The following is an 18117-nucleotide window of genomic DNA, read 5'->3' on the forward strand; positions in this document are numbered from 1 at the left end:
GGAAACCTAGGAGAGGTACAAGTTTAGGAGGAGAGCAAAGTCCAAAGTTCTCTTTTAGCCATTTTGAATTTAAGGTGCCCCTTAGATACTGAAGTAGGAATGTTGAGTAGACAGTTGGATATGGGAAATTGGAATCTGAGAGGAGGTTTGAACTGCAAATCATAGTCATATAGATGGCAGGTCTTTACAGCCAAGGGGCAGGATAGGATCACCCAGCCTAGGGCCGTACCTGGGACCAGCCATGAAATGGAGAGATAAAGGGTCAGAACAAGAAGAGGAAAGTTGGAAAAATCTTGGGCTATTCAAGCTAAAGGAAGAAAGTATTTCAGACAGAGCTTTCATTTCTGACTGGCACACAGGTCATATTTATATGGATAAAATAAATCTTTTATATTACCTACTGTCTTGGACTTTAATAGAATTATAAGGACCTAATAGTTTGCAAATAATGAGCAATATGCATATATTCGTCCTAAAAATCCACAGAGAAGCAAGGTTAAGAAAAGGAGAGCAGTTACTAAGTTCATGGCTTTAAGTTCTATTTACACTGCTCTTTCTCTTTGTTTTACTTCATGAAGATATTCGATGAAGATAACTCTTGATTAAATAAATTAGTGCCAACAAGGATAACTTTTTTGAATCCCACCCACTTCACAAAGCAGGATCCAAGTGCTGCAAGCTGCTCTATTTTTGTAGTTCAATTCAACAAATATGTACCGAAGACCTATAGTGTCCCTGCTCTGTGTTAGATGGATTAAAAAACACAAAATAATTATAAAGATTCAGCTTGTGCATCAAGGAGTTTATAATATCCTGAGTGAGGAAAGACTTACTTATACTACTACCTGATTACCATTAAAACAAATGAAAATAAGAATATTAATTCCTGGAAATTTTTTAATTGAATTTTCCCTTTTGTGCATCTTAACCAGTATTAACTCTTTTGGCAGAAAAGAGCTAAAATACTACATCGACCCTCCATCCCCTCATATCCTTATCTTACCCCGCAGTTCTAATGCCTGTTGGGATATGTTTTCCAAGGGAATTTGATGAGAGTTCCACCCTTGTCACCATCCTCTTTGGTCTCTTCAGTAGCACCAAGTAATGCTGAACTCATAGAATATAGCGAATAACATCTTCTTGCATTTGAATTGGATATTTCATAGTTTCCAAAGTAATTTTACTTAAATTTTCATACGTATGTGAGCTGGAAGGATGAGTCGTCCTGATTTTATAGATGAGCAAACTGAGACTCCAGGGGTTGGGGTGAGGAGTGAGAGACTTGTCTCAAGTCATGCGGTTTGAGAGGAACGGCTCCTATGAAAACATATCTCAATATGACCTCTTCAGAGCTTAACTCTAACCCACAGAAGAGTGAAACAAAGTAACTGTAAAATTACATACATATATAACAAAAATTCACCACTAAAAGATGAACTAATCAAGCTTTAAGAACTTAGCACTATTCTTAAAGGGGTAGGGGTAGGAACAGGGGTTAAAGAGAGGTAGTAATAGTGGCTACTTGGGTTAGGGTTTTTGACTGAGGTTATTATTTGTTTGATGCTGAAGCAGGTGCTCCAAGCATCCCACTCAGAGTAGCACTGATCTCAATTGTCTGAGAGTCAGCCTTCTCTGAATATGAAACCCTCATAGCTGATGCTGTGGTCAGCTTTGAAGAAAATAGTAACAAACATTTGAAGAGCTCTTTATAATTTATAAACACTTTCAGATTCAAAATCTCAGTTGTATAAACTTACCCTTTGAGGTAGGTTAATTGACCAGCCATTATAATCGCCATATTACACATGAAAAGACAAGCTCAGGGAGGTTAACTGACTTTTTCAATGTCCTAACAAGCTAGCATAGTAGGTGATACAACCAAGACTGGAATTTAGGTCTCCAGACTCTAAATTTAGTTTCTATCCCATATACTAGATTTCAGGTACAAGGTGAGCCACTTTGGTGATGTAAGATTTTAATGCATTTATGGAAGGTCTAAGCTAGTGTGGGGTTAAAAAAAAAGCAATTAATGATATTAATTAATTTATTCATTCATTAGTTCATTCAATAAATGTTTGAGTGATTATGAGTATTCTGGTTGGTAGGAAAAATGAAGATAGAAAGATGCTATTCTTGTCCTAAAGTTCTGAGTGTAGCTGAAACTGAGAAGAAAACAAATTAAGTGCAGTGGGGTGTTGGAGCCAGTAACAATCTGTACAGGACGCAGTAGGTTCACAAGAAGGAATGGAGATTTGGGGACAGAGTTACAGATACAAGTTAAGGATTTCGTAAATACATAGGGAAGGAAGTCATTGATGTAAGGTCCTTCCATGTGTAAACATTCTATTCTACCAGGTTTGAAAATGCAGTACTACCTTTTGTAATGTTTTATCCATTCTTATGAATATTAAGTATGAAAAGTTACTCTCAATTGGGCAAGCAGATCACTGATACAGAAATACAGTTCTAAGTATTGGGCTTGATGGTGTTCGGTACTCTTTTCCATCTTGGAGGTTTAGTTTTTCTCTTTCTCCCTATTTACTGTAATTAGGTTTGTAAAATGTTTGGGAACAGATAGTACAAGAACTTACTTGGGACATTTTTGTTCAGCATTAAAAAGAAAATGTTAAATTTTTTATTTAGAGACAAATACCATGTTTGAAGCAGTCTTCACTCTTTCTCTGAGCATCACCCATATCTGAGGAAGAGGTTGTGAGAAGTCAGGGTAAACTCAGGACTCATTTTGTAACACAAGTGACAGCCATCCTCACATTACTAGGATTTGACATCCAGGCATAGTGTCTCTGTTTTTTTCTAAGCCAAACCATGATTCAGAACTGAGCCATTGATTCTCTCAGAAGAATCCCCCCCTTCCTCCCACAGACGCATAACATATCAATCAATGAAAAGGGTTTTGTGTATTTCGTAGGAGGGACAGATGATAAAGAGATTTATCTCATATACCTGATGCAAAAATCTTGAAAATTCTCATTATTTGTTCTCCAGACTCCTTTTTAGCCTTCCCTGATTACAATTTTTTGCCTTTCCCTGGTGTTGTACTCTGATTCCCAAGAAGGTTGCCTCTTCCTTCCTCTTTCCAGTACTTTCAATGACAAATTTAAAATATTTAATGTTATGCAAAATAATTCATTTGGACCTTCCTCTTGAACCTCACCTGTGCACACTGAAGACAATGTCCTTATCAAGCCGGACTCACTCTCCCAGAGAGGCGGGTTTGCACCTTGAGTTCTTTGAGTATTCTTCCAGCTTCTCAGGCACCACCCCAGGCAGTTTAGAAACATATTTCTTTGAAACGAGTGCGCTTTCCAAGATGCATTCTGAGTAATTCCATCTTATTGCATTTGATGTTCTTAAAAGTCTGATTTTGCATTTAGACAGGGTTATTTGGACATGGTGGGATAAAAATGGTCCCATCAAAATATGCTGTTTCAAGTCAAATTATTGTATTATTTGTTCTCAATGGCAAATATAACCCCAAAGCATTCTTAACACTCAGTAGAGGCATAGATACAGAACCATGCAGTTATTGGTAATAAAAACCTAGTGTAGATATGTAATGAAAGATGAAAATGAAGTTGCGACCTGATTATGAGCTACTGGCAATATTATTTTCTATCTTATATTAGAAATCAAATGAGCTTTGTGTATATTAACTGATGGTTGACTTATAAAAATGTGTAGGCACTGATATAGTGTTGTGTTTGCTTCATTTGAAACTGTGGCTTCCATGGATTTAAAAAATACATATTTTATTTGCAAAGTGACAACCATAAATTTTGGTATGTTCAATTGTTTAGCCAGTGATTTCCAGAAAGTAAGTGGTGTCCTACTTGTATGAGTTTTAAAACAGGCAATTTTGAAATAGGTAAATTACTCAGTAGAAACCTTAGGAGACTCAAATGGCTGATGTATCTTCCTCAAAACACCTCTTATTTTCCAGGAGTATGTATACACTAGACATAGCTTATTCTTTATAAGTCTCACACTTAGACCACTTATGTTTCCTACTTTAAAAAAATGCCTATGAAACAAAAAATAGCCCATGTGAATGTTATTAAAGCTAACTGTGTCTTACAGAAGTAATTTGATGCCTTGTGAGGCAATCTGTACATTTATAGGGTCTTCTCATACAATAAAGTTCAATGTTAAAAGTATAATTATTCAAAAAAATTAACTAAATGGCAACAAGGGTTTTTCTTTTCCTATATTGTTGGGATTTTTTTCCTCCTCCTAAAACCTCCCAGCTGCCCTTTGTGAAGTTCCTAGAATAATGATTAACATCATAAAACCAGAGACTAAAAATCTTGGTACGGACTGACCCATGGGGACACATTACTATAATTATTTTAAAATAAAATAATAAAAGGGGCATCCCATAAGGGACAAAAGTCTGACTCATCCTCACAATTTATTCTGTTTGTCAAAGCCACCCCCAAAATTTCTTAGAAGTGGTTGGAATTGGCTCAGAACCAGGGGCTCTCAAGTGTCTTACCTTTGTGGTTTGCCTACCTGGGTTTCCCAGTCCTTGGTTGAACATTAATGTTCTCACGGGGATAAAATATTTAATGTACTTCTTGTGATCTCTTCCAGTAGAGGCTGAGGCCATTTCTAAAACCTCCTTCCCCACCTCCCTTCCACAGTATCTTCACACACACAAACACAGTTTGTCTCTTTTTTCCTTTTCTCAAGGTTTAATCGAGCATTTTGTTTCCCACATGGTCTCTAGAAGATTGGCAGTTTCCCCCAATGTGCTTCAAATAAGCCGCACTCATTTCCTGACTATCCTGTAGTTAGTTTACTAATGCTATGCCACTATGCTCTTTAGAGTGGAGGAGTGGAGGGGGTTTTGCCTCTATTACCTAAAAAAAGCTGTCCATTCATCAGGTACATTTAATTACCACAGTTGTCACCCATGTGCCCTGTCCATTTGGCCAAGCCCAAGAACATGTATATGGAGCAGTATTAATTATAACCCCTCTGTGTCTTACAAAATTTACCTTCTGAGGCTATGAATGAATACGGGCTAAGTTTCCTAGAGCAGAACCCATGAACTCATGTGTATTTTTACCTCAATTCCTGCCACTACAGGCTCTACTTCAAGCCCCAACACACGTGTACATATACACGCACATGCTTACAAGAATGTAATTGGCAAAAGGCCTTGGGATGACCTTTGCCCCTACTGGAAAGGCATGAAACTAAATCCAGTACCATTCTCCTACTCTCAAATTGGTTTTGTCTTGCTGACCTCTTCCCAACCCTAACTTGCTGGTCTGTTTTCCTATTTTCCCTAAATGCAACTTACTTTAAGCATGTATTAACTTGGTTAACATTCCTGCAGTTAAAGGATAATAGACAATTACCCATTTGTCAGTCTGAGCCTCTTTCTTCTCTCTCAAATGTCTACTTATGACGTACATCCAGACTGCACGCCCTTTTTATTTTTTTTTGAGAAGCAAAACCAAAAAAAAAAAACATTTTTAAAGAAAATGCAAAATTTCTTTTTAAAGAAAATGCAAAATTTGTTTTTAATGTTGGCTGCCAGCAAAAGGGGAATCAATAAGTCAGAAAATACAAAACAACAAAAAAAGTGTCCCCTGACTGCTCTGTCTGTGCCTCCTCAGCGTGTGCATCTGGTTGTTCATCTCTGAAAGTGTATGAAATACTCTTTTCTTTAAATTATTTTTCGTTCTTTGCTCCCTTCTTGTTTGGGAATTAAGTGCTTTTTGTATTATATATATCTATCTGTATATATATCAGTGTGTTTCTTTTTAATTGCTAGATCTTTATCTTTAGATTTGGTTTTATCCAAAACTATGACCAAAAAAAGTTATGAATTGTTTTCTGCAACTTTTCCCCACTCCCTCTTTAAATGTGGAACAACTTCAGCTGCAGAATCCCCACATCCACATCTTTCTAATAAACCCAGTCTCACTAGAATCACGTGCACCATGGGTGGCATGGGGAAGACAGGTGATGTCATTCAGAAAGTACCCTTTCTATATAAGGAAGTCATGAATGACCCAGCCAGTGGGCTCCCTATACAGCTTTGTCTTTCGATTTGAAGATCTCCACCCCCCTCCCCTAACTCTAGATGGGGCTGTGTGCCTGCCGATGAAGTTGTTCAACTTGAATGCATAAATCTAGTCTCCTTGTTTTTGCTTTTAACCTTTTGATCATTATTATAAGTATTACTATTATTATTTTATGTATTTTGGCTACTTTTAGTAGGGACAAAAGTTTAACTGTTTTTATTATTTAAAAATCTTTAATGAAACTGTAATGATTTTTGGAGTAATTGCATGTTGAAGTAGTTGCAGCTTAGGGTGTGTGAGATTGTCAGTGTTAGAGTTCTGTTCTTTATTTCTGTAGATGGGCATGTGTAGGCTCATTTGTTTTTGTATATTGCCCATCCCTTCCTTACAGCCAGAAGCTCTAATGCAGCTAGATCACTCCGTGCCGCCCTTACATGGACATGGCGACTCACTTACACATTTACTCCCATCATCTTCATCTCTTGTGTAGTACACTCATAGATATGACCCTACCCTTTCTGCATCTTTCCTTCCCCTACCCCTCCTTTCTTTAGCATTGTTCAAACTTATGTGCTGTCATCCATCCCCTTCAATTAAAGAAAGTCTAAAACTTGTCAAAAAGGCAAAAAAAATTAAAATTAAATATATATCTGAGAACCTATAATAATGCAGAAATTCATTCAAAACGCTCGAGATTCATAGATTTTTTTAAAGGCAAATTATAAAATTAAACAGGTTTTTTAAATTTTTTTTTAAAATCATTGCAATCAGAATAATTTCAGATTCAAAACTGATGCCCTCCCAAGCCCCTCAAAGTAAGAAATTTGTTAAAGTGCAGATTTTTTTTTCTTTTCATGTTATGTGGTGTGGATGTATGTGTTGTTGCCTCCCTGTATCATCCTCTGTTGTAAATTATTATATTTGAAAAATTAGACATTTTGCTCAAAAGTTTTTAAAGAAATGACAACAAAAAAGCAAGTTACAAGAATGTGGCAATTCTATTTGTCCAAGAGCATTCTTACACAACTTTCTTTTGTAAATTTTTCTTTCATGCCAAAAAACATGCGGGCAATTTGTTGATGTAAGTTGACTATAAATTAATACAATATGCTTTTTTTAAGTTAAATTATTTTGTCTATATGGAAGTGATTTCTTTGTTTTTCCTAAAACAGCCTCTATTTTTTATTTTTGCTTTTACTTTTCTTTTCTGTCCTTATGTTGTGAATGCCTTGTTGATGTCATTTGCTCTCTTTCCCTCTAGTTTACTTTGAACCTGAAGTTGATTTTTTTTTCTACTATGTGATTTTGAAGACAGCATTAAATATTTTATTTCATTTGTGTCTATTTGCTTAATTTTCACTGTTATATTTTGTGCTGAATTGCTTCTAATGATCAATGTGAATTCTACTCTTGGTAGAAGGGTGTGGGTAAATTGTTCTTACCATCCAAAGGAAGCCTGGCCTCTTTGCCTGAACCAACTTTTAAAGCCTTGAAAGCAATGGTAGGCTCTACAGTGGGATATGAAATTGGATACAACCTACAGGAGGCCTGTACTCCAGAAGAAAGTTAGTTGAGTTAACTGCAAATGTTATCAGTGGTAATACATCCTAATTTAACTCCTTAGAAAGCATTTGGGGAAATCAGTCCTTTATTTTATTTTCCTTCAGCAAAGGGGAAATAAGGTACTCTCAAGTGACTATGGTAGAGTTCGGTTATCCAGGATTAAACTGTCACCATCATTGCAAGCTACAAAATCACTTCTACTGAGAATAGAGAAAGCACCCCAGAGTTTAGAGTATTGTCCTATGGTAATGATGCCTTCCAAAGTATAAAACTGACTACTGGTGAAAGCACACCCGCACACAATAGGCACCCAAATCTCTCTCTCTCTTTCTCTTTTTCCTCTTCCATTTCTATTAATATTTGCCATTTCTCTCAAGGATTTAAACAGGTAAGCTTTAAAAGGATCCTAAGATTCTACCCACAAGAAACATGATGATTTTCACATCTAAAGTTTTATTTAGGAAACATCTCAGGTAGGTAATTGCCATTTTGTATGACTCTACGGTGAGAACACTCCTTGACCTTAAAGGTATTTGGTCAATGTTGCCTTATCACTTCAGGAAACAAAAGATCGGCAAGAAGTGCTGTATAATTTTTAAATAAAGAGATTACTTGCTTCACTTTAGTTTTAGGTATTAGTATTACTGTTAAAGAAATATCAAACTGAAGAGTGGATAAGGGATATGTTTCCAGCCCAGCAGCTTCAATGAATGTACTTTATCTGCCTCAGTTTATATGATTTTGTATTGTTTGACATGTTGGATGATATTTTAGGTTTAAAACTAAGAATCTCCTAAATGGACTATTTTATCTAATTGAATTGAAAGCTTTTATTTGTGTTGAGGATGCTACCCATAAGTCCATTTGATATAAGGCTTATCATTTATTTTAAATGCAAGCTCTTGGGCTTATTATAAATCATTCTTCAAACTCTGCATTTAAAATAGCCTTAATAATCTAGATCCTATATTATTATACCTCAGCATACGACTACTACATAAAAAAAGGTCAGAAAAAAGTCATCAATGATTTCAGTGTTTATAGGCCCAAAATATTAGTAGAAATGATACTAGAAACTAGAATTTTGGAGTAGCAGTTTCTGTGCTAAATACTTAACATGCATTATAATTAACATTAACATGCATTATTATTATTCACATTGGTGGCTTGAGATAGGCTGTGTCATTATTCCCATTGTACAGAGATTTTAATAAATTTGACCAACTCATGGCTAGTAAGCCACAGAACTGTGATGCTAACCTGCGTCTGAGTGACTTCAGAGGCAAAGTTTTTAACCAATAGGCAGATGAAAAACTCCACTAGACATTCCTTCTTTTACAATGTATAATGACATCAAGGGACTATAGCTCATCTTACCTGGGTGTATATTGAAAAAATAGAATCTGTAGCCTTTCAGACTCAAACCCATTTCAGATAAACTGGGGAAAATGTCCTGCCTGGAGATTTTCATCTCATTAAAATGCTCTTAAAAAGTTAAGCCCCTTTGAGATACTTGAGTTTTTCTGCTGTCTTCTCCCCAGGGACTGGCCATGCCTGTCTGTGACTATTTTTTCTGAGGCTGGATGCAGAACAATTTCATGGTTCCAAGCTTCCAGATATTGATGTGTTGCAAGTACACACTTCTGTGGCACCAAATAACTAAATGAATATCATTCAATAACTAATTTTGTGGGGAAAAAGATGATTTCTCCCCATTGTATGTTAGTTTCCCAGCAGAGATGAGAAAAATGCAAATAAGAGATGAGGTAAAGAACCTAAATGTAGATAAAAGAAATTCAAGGAATTGGAGCACGGTGTCCTCTCCCAGAGTCTCACTCTTCAGTGTCATTGTTTTTCGTATTTTTGTGACTTCCTCCACTCAGATATCTCCAGAGAGGCAAAGGTTGGAGCCATATTGAAACTTTATGCTGCTTTTCTTGCTTTTTCAGATGACCCACTACACCACCATCACCTACAGCATTCTCACAGTTCAGAAGAGTTCTATTAAATTTTTAATATACTGTCTTTTTCGATGGCAGAGAGCCCCTTTTGCTGAATATCAGCCCTAGACACATGAATTATGTATCTGTAAATACACTCATAAAACAAAATAGCAGGGCAGCCTTCGGGGCTAAAATAGACCTTTTATATCCCTAGTGATCTCTCTGGTTTAAAGAAAAGCACAACCCTGTCAAAAAAGGGTATATATTCCTGATTTAAAATGCTAACTTTAAGGAATATGGATAGTTCTTATTCCAAACCAAAGAAAAATTCTGGGGATGGAATAGGAAATTAGAGTTGTGACGGATTACAGGTTTTGTATTACTCTGCCTGCAACCCCTTATGACTTTAAGCTTGTTGCTTCTATGAAGACTTTCATAAGCATAGACATCTGGTAGATCACTGATTTCACGGTCTTCGGGCAGTGAAAAAAAAATTATCAGCTGCCCCACCATTTCTGAGGAAACTCACTTTAGATTAGTACAAATAAACATGAAATCTTAAATAGCCTTCTGCCATCTAAGTCATTTCTAGTAAGGATCTAATGATGGGAGAAACACATCCTTCACCTCCTTATCTCAAATGATGTGTGCCCTTGGACCTCCTAGGACACTAGAATCATCTTAAATCTTAAATATGGAATTTGATATTAAAATGGACTATACACCCCAACTCACATACTTGTCCCAGGCATCTTCCACGTTTATAGTTACCCAAAAATTGCCCCCTACTTTCACTTTAATTCCCCTTTGTAATACTAACTCCTACATCCCAGTGGACTCCCTTTTAAATTAAAGACATTTTTCCAATTCCTTGAGATGCCAGGAGAGGGGAGCTGTGAAAGTTCCTATGATTTCATTGATTAACCACTACCAGGATTTGGGCTCAAGTGTCCCTGACAGGGGCATCATTTATCGTTTTTATCACTGCTACTAGGATTAATAACAAAATGACAAAGAAATTGAAGATTAGCAGTTTTAACAGATTCTGTTATTTAAACTCTGCAACAGCATACCCATCATTTTAGTTTGGAAATAAGCTCTTACCATTTCACTTAAAGGCTCACCAACCTTTTAGAAGCTCTTTGTAAATTAGTGAGCTTCAAGACCCTCTTTTCATCCCCTATCAAAAGGATGGTTTTCACTTTTTTTTTTTTTTCTGCTCCAAGAGAGATACTCACATTAGGGTGTTGAATGAGAAGCGAATAGCAGAGGAAAGTGGAAGTGATTCACCTGCAGAATGAGCAGTTTGTAGATTTTGTAGATTTTTGACAACAAAGACACAGTGGAAGCTTTAGCTGGGATTAAAAAGACAAGGGGGTAAAAAAAAAAAAGGCAAATGTAAGACTCCAGTTGGGTGTCATAGATGGTACACTAAAATTGCAAATGAATGCCACTCTGTAATCATGAAGACATATTAATCTCACTTAAAGGGACACTAGCATCCTACTTAACAATTTGCCTTTATATTTAATTATTTGTTTCAGGACTTTGCCTCCCAACAAATCCGTCATTCCTTGTCCTTTATCCCAGTTTACTCTCCACTTAATAAACAATGGGTTGATTTTTATCCTTGCCCTAAAAAGCAAATGACTCTCGGTATTTGTTCCAGAAAAGAACACCCATTCTAGGTGAGATGGGTACAAAAACCCTGTCTTGTTCTCTAAAGGAAAGTAAAATCATCCCTGAGCGATCCCTAGGGAACCTTTAACAGACTGCATGAGGCTTCACTCCTCTCTCCTCACTGCTCTTTTCTTACTCAGACACTGCCTTCTTCCACATATCATCTTAAATATAACACTCAGGGCCTCCCTACCAGAAGAATAAGAAGAAAAGGTAACTCAGGGTTAGTTTTAGGACTGGCTTACCTTTAGGGACCTGTGTTCCAAATCCCATTTATAAAAATTAGCAAAAGTATGTAAATTATGCATTAACTAAGTTGCAAGGTATATGAATTACATATCTTCACAATGTAAAAAAAATAGGCATGCTTGTCCAGGAAAGCAAGTTTGAAGCTTTGTCAAATCTGCAAAAATCGGTTTGCTCAATAGTTTCAAACTCTGAGCACTAGAAGAGAAGCTTGGGGCTTAAAGCACAGACTAAAGTATCATCTTGAGATTCTCAGAAAGATTCTTGTTTTATTTCCCCACATGTGCTAACATCATCAGGTAGGCCAGGGATGACGGTACTGTGCTCTCTTGTCCCTTCCCCTTCCTTAAGATACGCATTACGTACATCGTTGCCACGCTCCCCAACTCAGTTTCTCTCTACAGAGAATAAAAGCTTCTGATGTGGTGCAAGCAGTTCTTCTCTGGTGCTCTAAAGGTGCGCAGTAGCTTTCCTTTCAGGAGGCTTTTTCTTAGCACACCTGAAACCTGGACAGTTTACATGCAGCAGGTCAGAAAGAAGACTTCAACCATAATATCGTATTATCATCTCAACTGTCTGACTGACTGGGTCAGGGACATATCATGCCATCCCTGCTAGAGGATTTTTAAAAACAATAGTTGGAATAATTTTTAAAATAAATTTAATGAAGAGACATGAACTGTGACTTCTCGATTCTTTCTCTGTTTGAAAATAACACTGTAAAGAAACACAGGAGAGACTGAAGACTGATTATCTTGCTTACATACATGAATAATAAGCTTGGCCCTACAATTAGGTGAGTAACACCCACCACAGAATATTTGTGGTGACCATAATTTGCAGGGCACTATGATTTAGTGAACTATTCTGAACTTCCTTTCCTGACCTAGTCCTCGTATGTTTATAAGTGCAATAACTAGGGTCTGTGGGTAAACCGATGAATACCTGCCATTCTAAGAAATAAAAGGAATCCAAATTGGACAAAGGAATCACTGATTTTAAAAACTACTTTGCTATCTCTACACTTCTGAATCTAAAAGTAAGTGTCCAGTAAGTCATGGATATGTAGGCTGGGTATTCTTAAAATCTAGTGTCTGCTCAGTATATATTACACATAGCGTAAAAGCAATATATAAATATAATACTAGACCAATGCAAAACAAGTTGTTGTTTTATAGTCAGGGGAATTTCTGGAGAAGCATAATCAAGATGGGCTTGTTAGATGAACATTTTCAACCTACTGTAAGTTTCCCTTACTTAGCATATAGTAAATGAAGACTGCACGTGATAAATGTGAAATAAAAGGTAGTAACTTAAAATACTAAAGATGAGCTCTTTTATACTCCTTAATCTTGATCTCAGTGACATGGAAAATATGTCATTCTCATCCTAATGGGAGCAAATAAATAGAAACCCAAGAAAAAAGTAAGGAAATGCTATGGCTCACAGATTAATCACATGCATATGTGCATGTACATACACACACACACAACACATAATTTTCATGGTCAGTATTTGCAACAGTATAGGTGAAGGTCATTATCCCATAAGCAGATCCTGGAAAAAGCCTATTTGAGTTCTATCTAAATAATTACTTGAGAGTATCTTTAAAAATTTAAGCCCCCCGTAGCGGCTGGGCCCGTGAGCCATGACCGCTGAGCCTGCGCGTCCGGAGCCTGTGCTCCACAACGGGAGAGGCCACAACAGTGAGAGGGCCCGCGTACCGCAAAAAAAAAAAAAAAAAATCTAAGCCCCCAATCTAAGGATTTCAGGTTTTGATGGCAAGAGGCATATAATGGGCTAGAAGTATAGCCCAATAATCAGCCTAGAAGTAGAGAGGATCCAAGTCATTTTATTATAATTTCTGAGGTGTAACCTATGAACTATACATGCATTCATTGAGTGTGGCTGTGAATTGTTTTTCTACAAATGTACTAATTCTGTTTTTCTTTTTCTTTTCAATCCCAGGAGGTGAATTAGTTATCCCTCTTCTTGTAGAAGACCCTTTAGCTACCCCTCCTATTGCTACTCGTGCACCTTCCATTACACTCCCCCCTACCTTTCGCCCCCTCCTCACCATTATTGAGACCACCAAAGATTCCCTGTCCATGACCTCTGAGGCGGGGTTACCTTGCTTGTCGGACCAAGGCAGCGATGGTTGTGATGATGATGGCTTGGTGATATCTGGGTATGGCTCAGGGGAAACCTTTGACTCTAACCTGCCCCCTACTGATGATGAAGATTTTTACACCACCTTCTCCTTGGTAACAGATAAGAGTCTTTCCACTTCAATCTTCGAAGGTGGCTACAAAGCACATGCGCCCAAGTGGGAATCCAAGGACTTTAGACCTAACAAAGTCTCCGAAACTAGTAGGACTACTACCACATCTTTGTCCCCTGAGCTGATCCGCTTCACAGCTTCCTCCTCGTCTGGGATGGTGCCCAAATTGCCAGCTGGCAAAATGAATAACCGTGATCTCAAACCCCAGCCTGATATAGTCTTGCTTCCGTTGCCCACTGCCTATGAGCTAGACAGCACCAAACTGAAGAGCCCACTAATTACTTCCCCCATGTTCCGTCATGTGCCCACAGCAAACCCCACGGAGCCGGGAGTCAGACGGGTTCCGGGGGCCTCAGAGGTGATCCGGGAGTCGAGCAGTACAACAGGGATGGTCGTCGGCATTGTGGCTGCTGCCGCCCTCTGCATCTTGATCCTCCTGTACGCCATGTACAAGTACAGGAACAGGGACGAGGGGTCCTATCAAGTGGACGAGACGCGGAACTACATCAGCAACTCGGCGCAGAGCAATGGCACGCTCCTCAAGGAGAAGCAGCAGAGCTCGAAGAGCGGCCACAAGAAACAGAAAAACAAGGACAAAGAGTATTATGTGTAAACACGACACCGCTAACGATACGTGAATTTAAAACACAGGATTATTTCTATATAAATATATAAATACTTGGAAAATGAGATTTCACAGATGTCAGAACTGTTCTAACTATGCGATGGGGTATACCATGACTATGGTGGGGAAAATCATTTTTAAAAGAACACACACAAAGATGTACCTACCTATAAGATTCAGCCATGGCTGCTTTGATTCAGTCGCTGCTCGGAGACAGTTCTTTCTGCCCTGCTGTGTCATAAAGCACACACTTTGCCCTCTGGAGCGAGCAGATGGCTCCCCCCACTTTCGTGGACTTGGAAGCTTCCTTCTCTTTAGGACCTTTCATCCAAGGTAGAAGACTTCATGGCTTACTTGTTCCATAACTCCAAGTGAGTCTGTAATAATGTTTGTGAAGCTTGACTGTAATAATGTTTTTTTTTTTTTGGTTTAATTATGTAAAAAACGAAAACAAAAAAAAAGAAAAGAAAAAGTTAAAAACAGAAACAAAAAAAACCCCACCCTTATCTGGGTCTGGCCAGTGTGTGCGTAACTTTTCAAGATCTGAGGGGAAAAAATGGCTTTTGGGTATTTGTTTAATTTTTGAGACTAACTGGACATAAGTTAAGAAGAAGAAAAAAAAAATCTCAGAAAACAGAAGAGAGACTATTTCCATATGAACTCAAAGCTACCATGGTGTCCACTCTACATATCAGGTCGTGGCGTTTCTAGAATCTGTTGTCTATTTCCTATGCGATGCTTTGCTGAACACATAGCAAAATCATGGGATGGATGATAATATTGATTTGAAAAGCTGGTTCCTCAGGATCGAATTCCAGAATTTGCCACCCAAACCCTGAACAGATGGGGTTAGGGCTGGTTTTATCAGAGCCATTGGCTTTACTTAACAATATTGTTCCTGTCCATGAGCCCAGCCAAATTGTGGTAAAGGAGAAAGCCCCATAAACTAAAACAGAGCCTTTCCTAGGGAAGGGGAACGGGGGTGGGCTGGATCTGTGACTGATCGAAATGCATGCAAATATAAAAGAAAAGACAATACAAGAAGTCTGTTAAAGAATCAAAACAGACAATAGGTGAGTTCAACTTGTGATGGAACCACAAAAGGTCACACAAGCCAAACATGGCATGACAGAGTGCAGAATTCATAGTTCTTTCCCCGCCCCCAACATGATAATGTTTTTCCTGGTGATTTAATTTTGCAGCCTGACATTTATGGATAACTCTATCCTTCCATTTGCTCACGTCTCCCTTCACCCATCTTTTCTAAAAATAATAAATGAATAAAGCTGCTGTGACACACAAAAAATGGAATTTAATAGTATAATATATATAAATAAATATATATACAGATATATTTATCATGGTATGTTTGATGGGATGACTGAAACAGGAAAACTGTTAAAATCTTGAAGTGGAATGAGAATGTTGTTTTAAAAGAAAATAACAAAACGACAAAAAAGTAAACCTTAAAATGTGAAGTGTGAGTTTAATTTTGTCACAGTTAACTGTGTCAAAGAGAATAAAAAATCTTCTCAGATTTTGTTTACATATTTTACTACATTTTTGCTGGTATAATTCCTTAGCCACCTGTGTACATACTGCTTTGAGAACTGTTCTTTCCTTTCTATTTGTTTATTTCAGTTTGTTTGGTTTATGTTCCAGTTGTCTTTCTTTATGAAAAGAGGAAATGATGTACAGAAAAACAATAAACTTGTTGTGTGGCCATACCTATCCCAAAAGCAAGAGACAAAGCAAGACAAATATTCACACAAAAATGAAATGTGTTCTCTGGAGGGTCAGATACATACAGTTTCTTTTGTACAGATGAAAATCAATCAGCTGTTTAGATTTAGAAATCTACTCTTGCTGGTTTTTGTAAGTTGCATGAATATTTGACTTTGAAAAAGTATCTTAAAGATGTGGGGCAAACGCAATCTAAACAATGGTAGCCTTTACTAATATGTACGGAAAGAGGTGTTCTTCATTACCTGATATTTCAATGTGTTAAGAGTTTTGGATTATTTTGTTGTCATTGAAAAAGACAGGATTATAAAGAGATATCAAAGCACGATTTAGATAACCTAAATGGCCCAACCTATATGAAGTTGATTATATCTCGATGTCTGTAAAAGATTGCTGTTCTTGGAGTCTTGAGGTCTTGTGAACTGATTTCCTGCTTTCTTTCTTTACATTTTTTATTTGAGTAAAAATACATTTATTATATTCCTTTTAGTGTAAGTTTCTATTTGGACAATTTTATGGGAACATGTGCATTCTGTACGTGAGCTTCTATCATATTGCTGTTGTTTTATGAGCAGACTCTTAAGGAATTTATTTTATGATGTTGTGAAGTTACTGCTTTTTCTTTTTCCTTTTCTCTTTTATTTCACGTTTGCATTTTAGTTCAAGGATATGCTTAGCAATAAAATGTTCTTCCCAAAAGCTTGTATGATGATGTATTTTTATTTTCCAAACATTTGGTAAAAGACCTTGTACTGGGGCTAAATATGTCATGTCGAATTAAAAGCCAAGTAATCTAGGACCATGTTCATGTGAAATAAAATATTATAACCAGTTACTAATACTTATATAAGCTTATCAAAAGTGACATATTTGGGGGCTAAACAATTATTGTCTGTCAACTGAGGCATTATTATTTAGACTGCTATGATAAAGTAACCGGGAGAAAACACTTTTCTGAACAGGTAAGATGACAAAAGCATTGTATTCTGGAAAAAATATTGTTAGATACTATTTTTTTAAATGTTTGGCAACTTTTAAGTATTTGCTGTAAATTAACAAACTTACAGAACCATGTTCATGTTTGAAACACTGCAAAGCTTTAAATGCATTCTTTCCAAGCCTCCCGCCATATTGAAATTTTTTAGAAAAGTACTAAATCCAAAGTCAAAATTTAAATGAGTGCTCAAATTTTAAAAGCTTCTTTCTAGATTTTCAGATTACAGAATTCTGCTAGCATTCATTATAGCTGGAACCTTTCTCATATCTCAGGTGTCCTTGATATGCTGGTTCCTTAAGCACATGCTTACTTTGCCAACTGGATAATCCATCATGATACTCTACGTTTTTCACCATGATCTAGAAATGTGGGTTAACTGAACACCTGTACTCTAGCCATATATTGGTTACCAATTTTTAAAGAGTTAGAATTAAAAGCAAATATAATTAACCCTGTTCCTTCAGATTTCACTGGTGGAATGGTTATGCTATTAACTATCATGGAAATGGAAAAAAAATAAGCCTCAATGATGTCAAAGTATGGAAAGTTCCCTTTTTGATTCCTGCCTCAGATAATTTACATGAAGCAATCATTTATCAATGCCCATGATATGCCAGATGCTATGTTAAGTGTTTTGGTTTATGTAGTCGGTTTGACCCCTGAGTGGTAGATAGCATTTTCCCCATCTTAAAGATGAGGAAACAAAGACATGACGAGCTTAAGGACAACTTGGCTAGTACATTTCTAATCATGTTGAAAGTCAGGGGGGCTTCCCTGGTGGCGCAGTGGTTGAGAGTCCGCCTGCCGATGCAGGGGACACGGGTTCGTGCCCCGGACCGGGAAGATCCCACATGCCGTGGAGCGGCTAGGCCTGTGAGCCATGGCCGCTGAGCCTGCGCGTCTGGAGCCTGTGCTCTGCAACAGGAGAGGCCACAACAGTGAAAGGCCCGCGTACCGGAAAAAAAAAAAGTCAGGCCTTGCTG

At 37.4% G+C, this 18117-nt stretch overlaps 1 protein-coding gene across 23 annotated transcripts in view; it reads left to right on the top strand.

Moving 5' to 3' along the window:
- The window catches only part of NRXN3 (neurexin 3), a 1692180-nt gene extending 1675042 nt beyond the window's left edge, over window positions 1-17138 (top strand). For 7 of the 23 annotated variants that reach the window (XM_029238320.1, XM_029238318.1, XM_029238322.1 and 4 more), the window contains one exon: window positions 14081-14382. In XM_029238320.1, coding sequence (XP_029094153.1) covers window positions 14081-14382 — 302 coding nt within the window. Of the gene's footprint in view, window positions 1-6447; window positions 7138-13456 lie in introns of all 23 variants that reach the window. The other 16 variants (XR_003795953.1, XR_003795956.1, XR_003795954.1 and 13 more) reach the window with 10 other exon arrangements.
- Window positions 17139-18117: the final 979 nt, after the last annotated feature.

Source organism: Monodon monoceros, unplaced genomic scaffold (genome assembly GCF_005190385.1).
Source record: "Monodon monoceros isolate NGI ecotype Baffin Bay Population unplaced genomic scaffold, NGI_Narwhal_1 Super_Scaffold_21, whole genome shotgun sequence".
NCBI lineage: Eukaryota > Metazoa > Chordata > Mammalia > Artiodactyla > Monodontidae > Monodon > Monodon monoceros.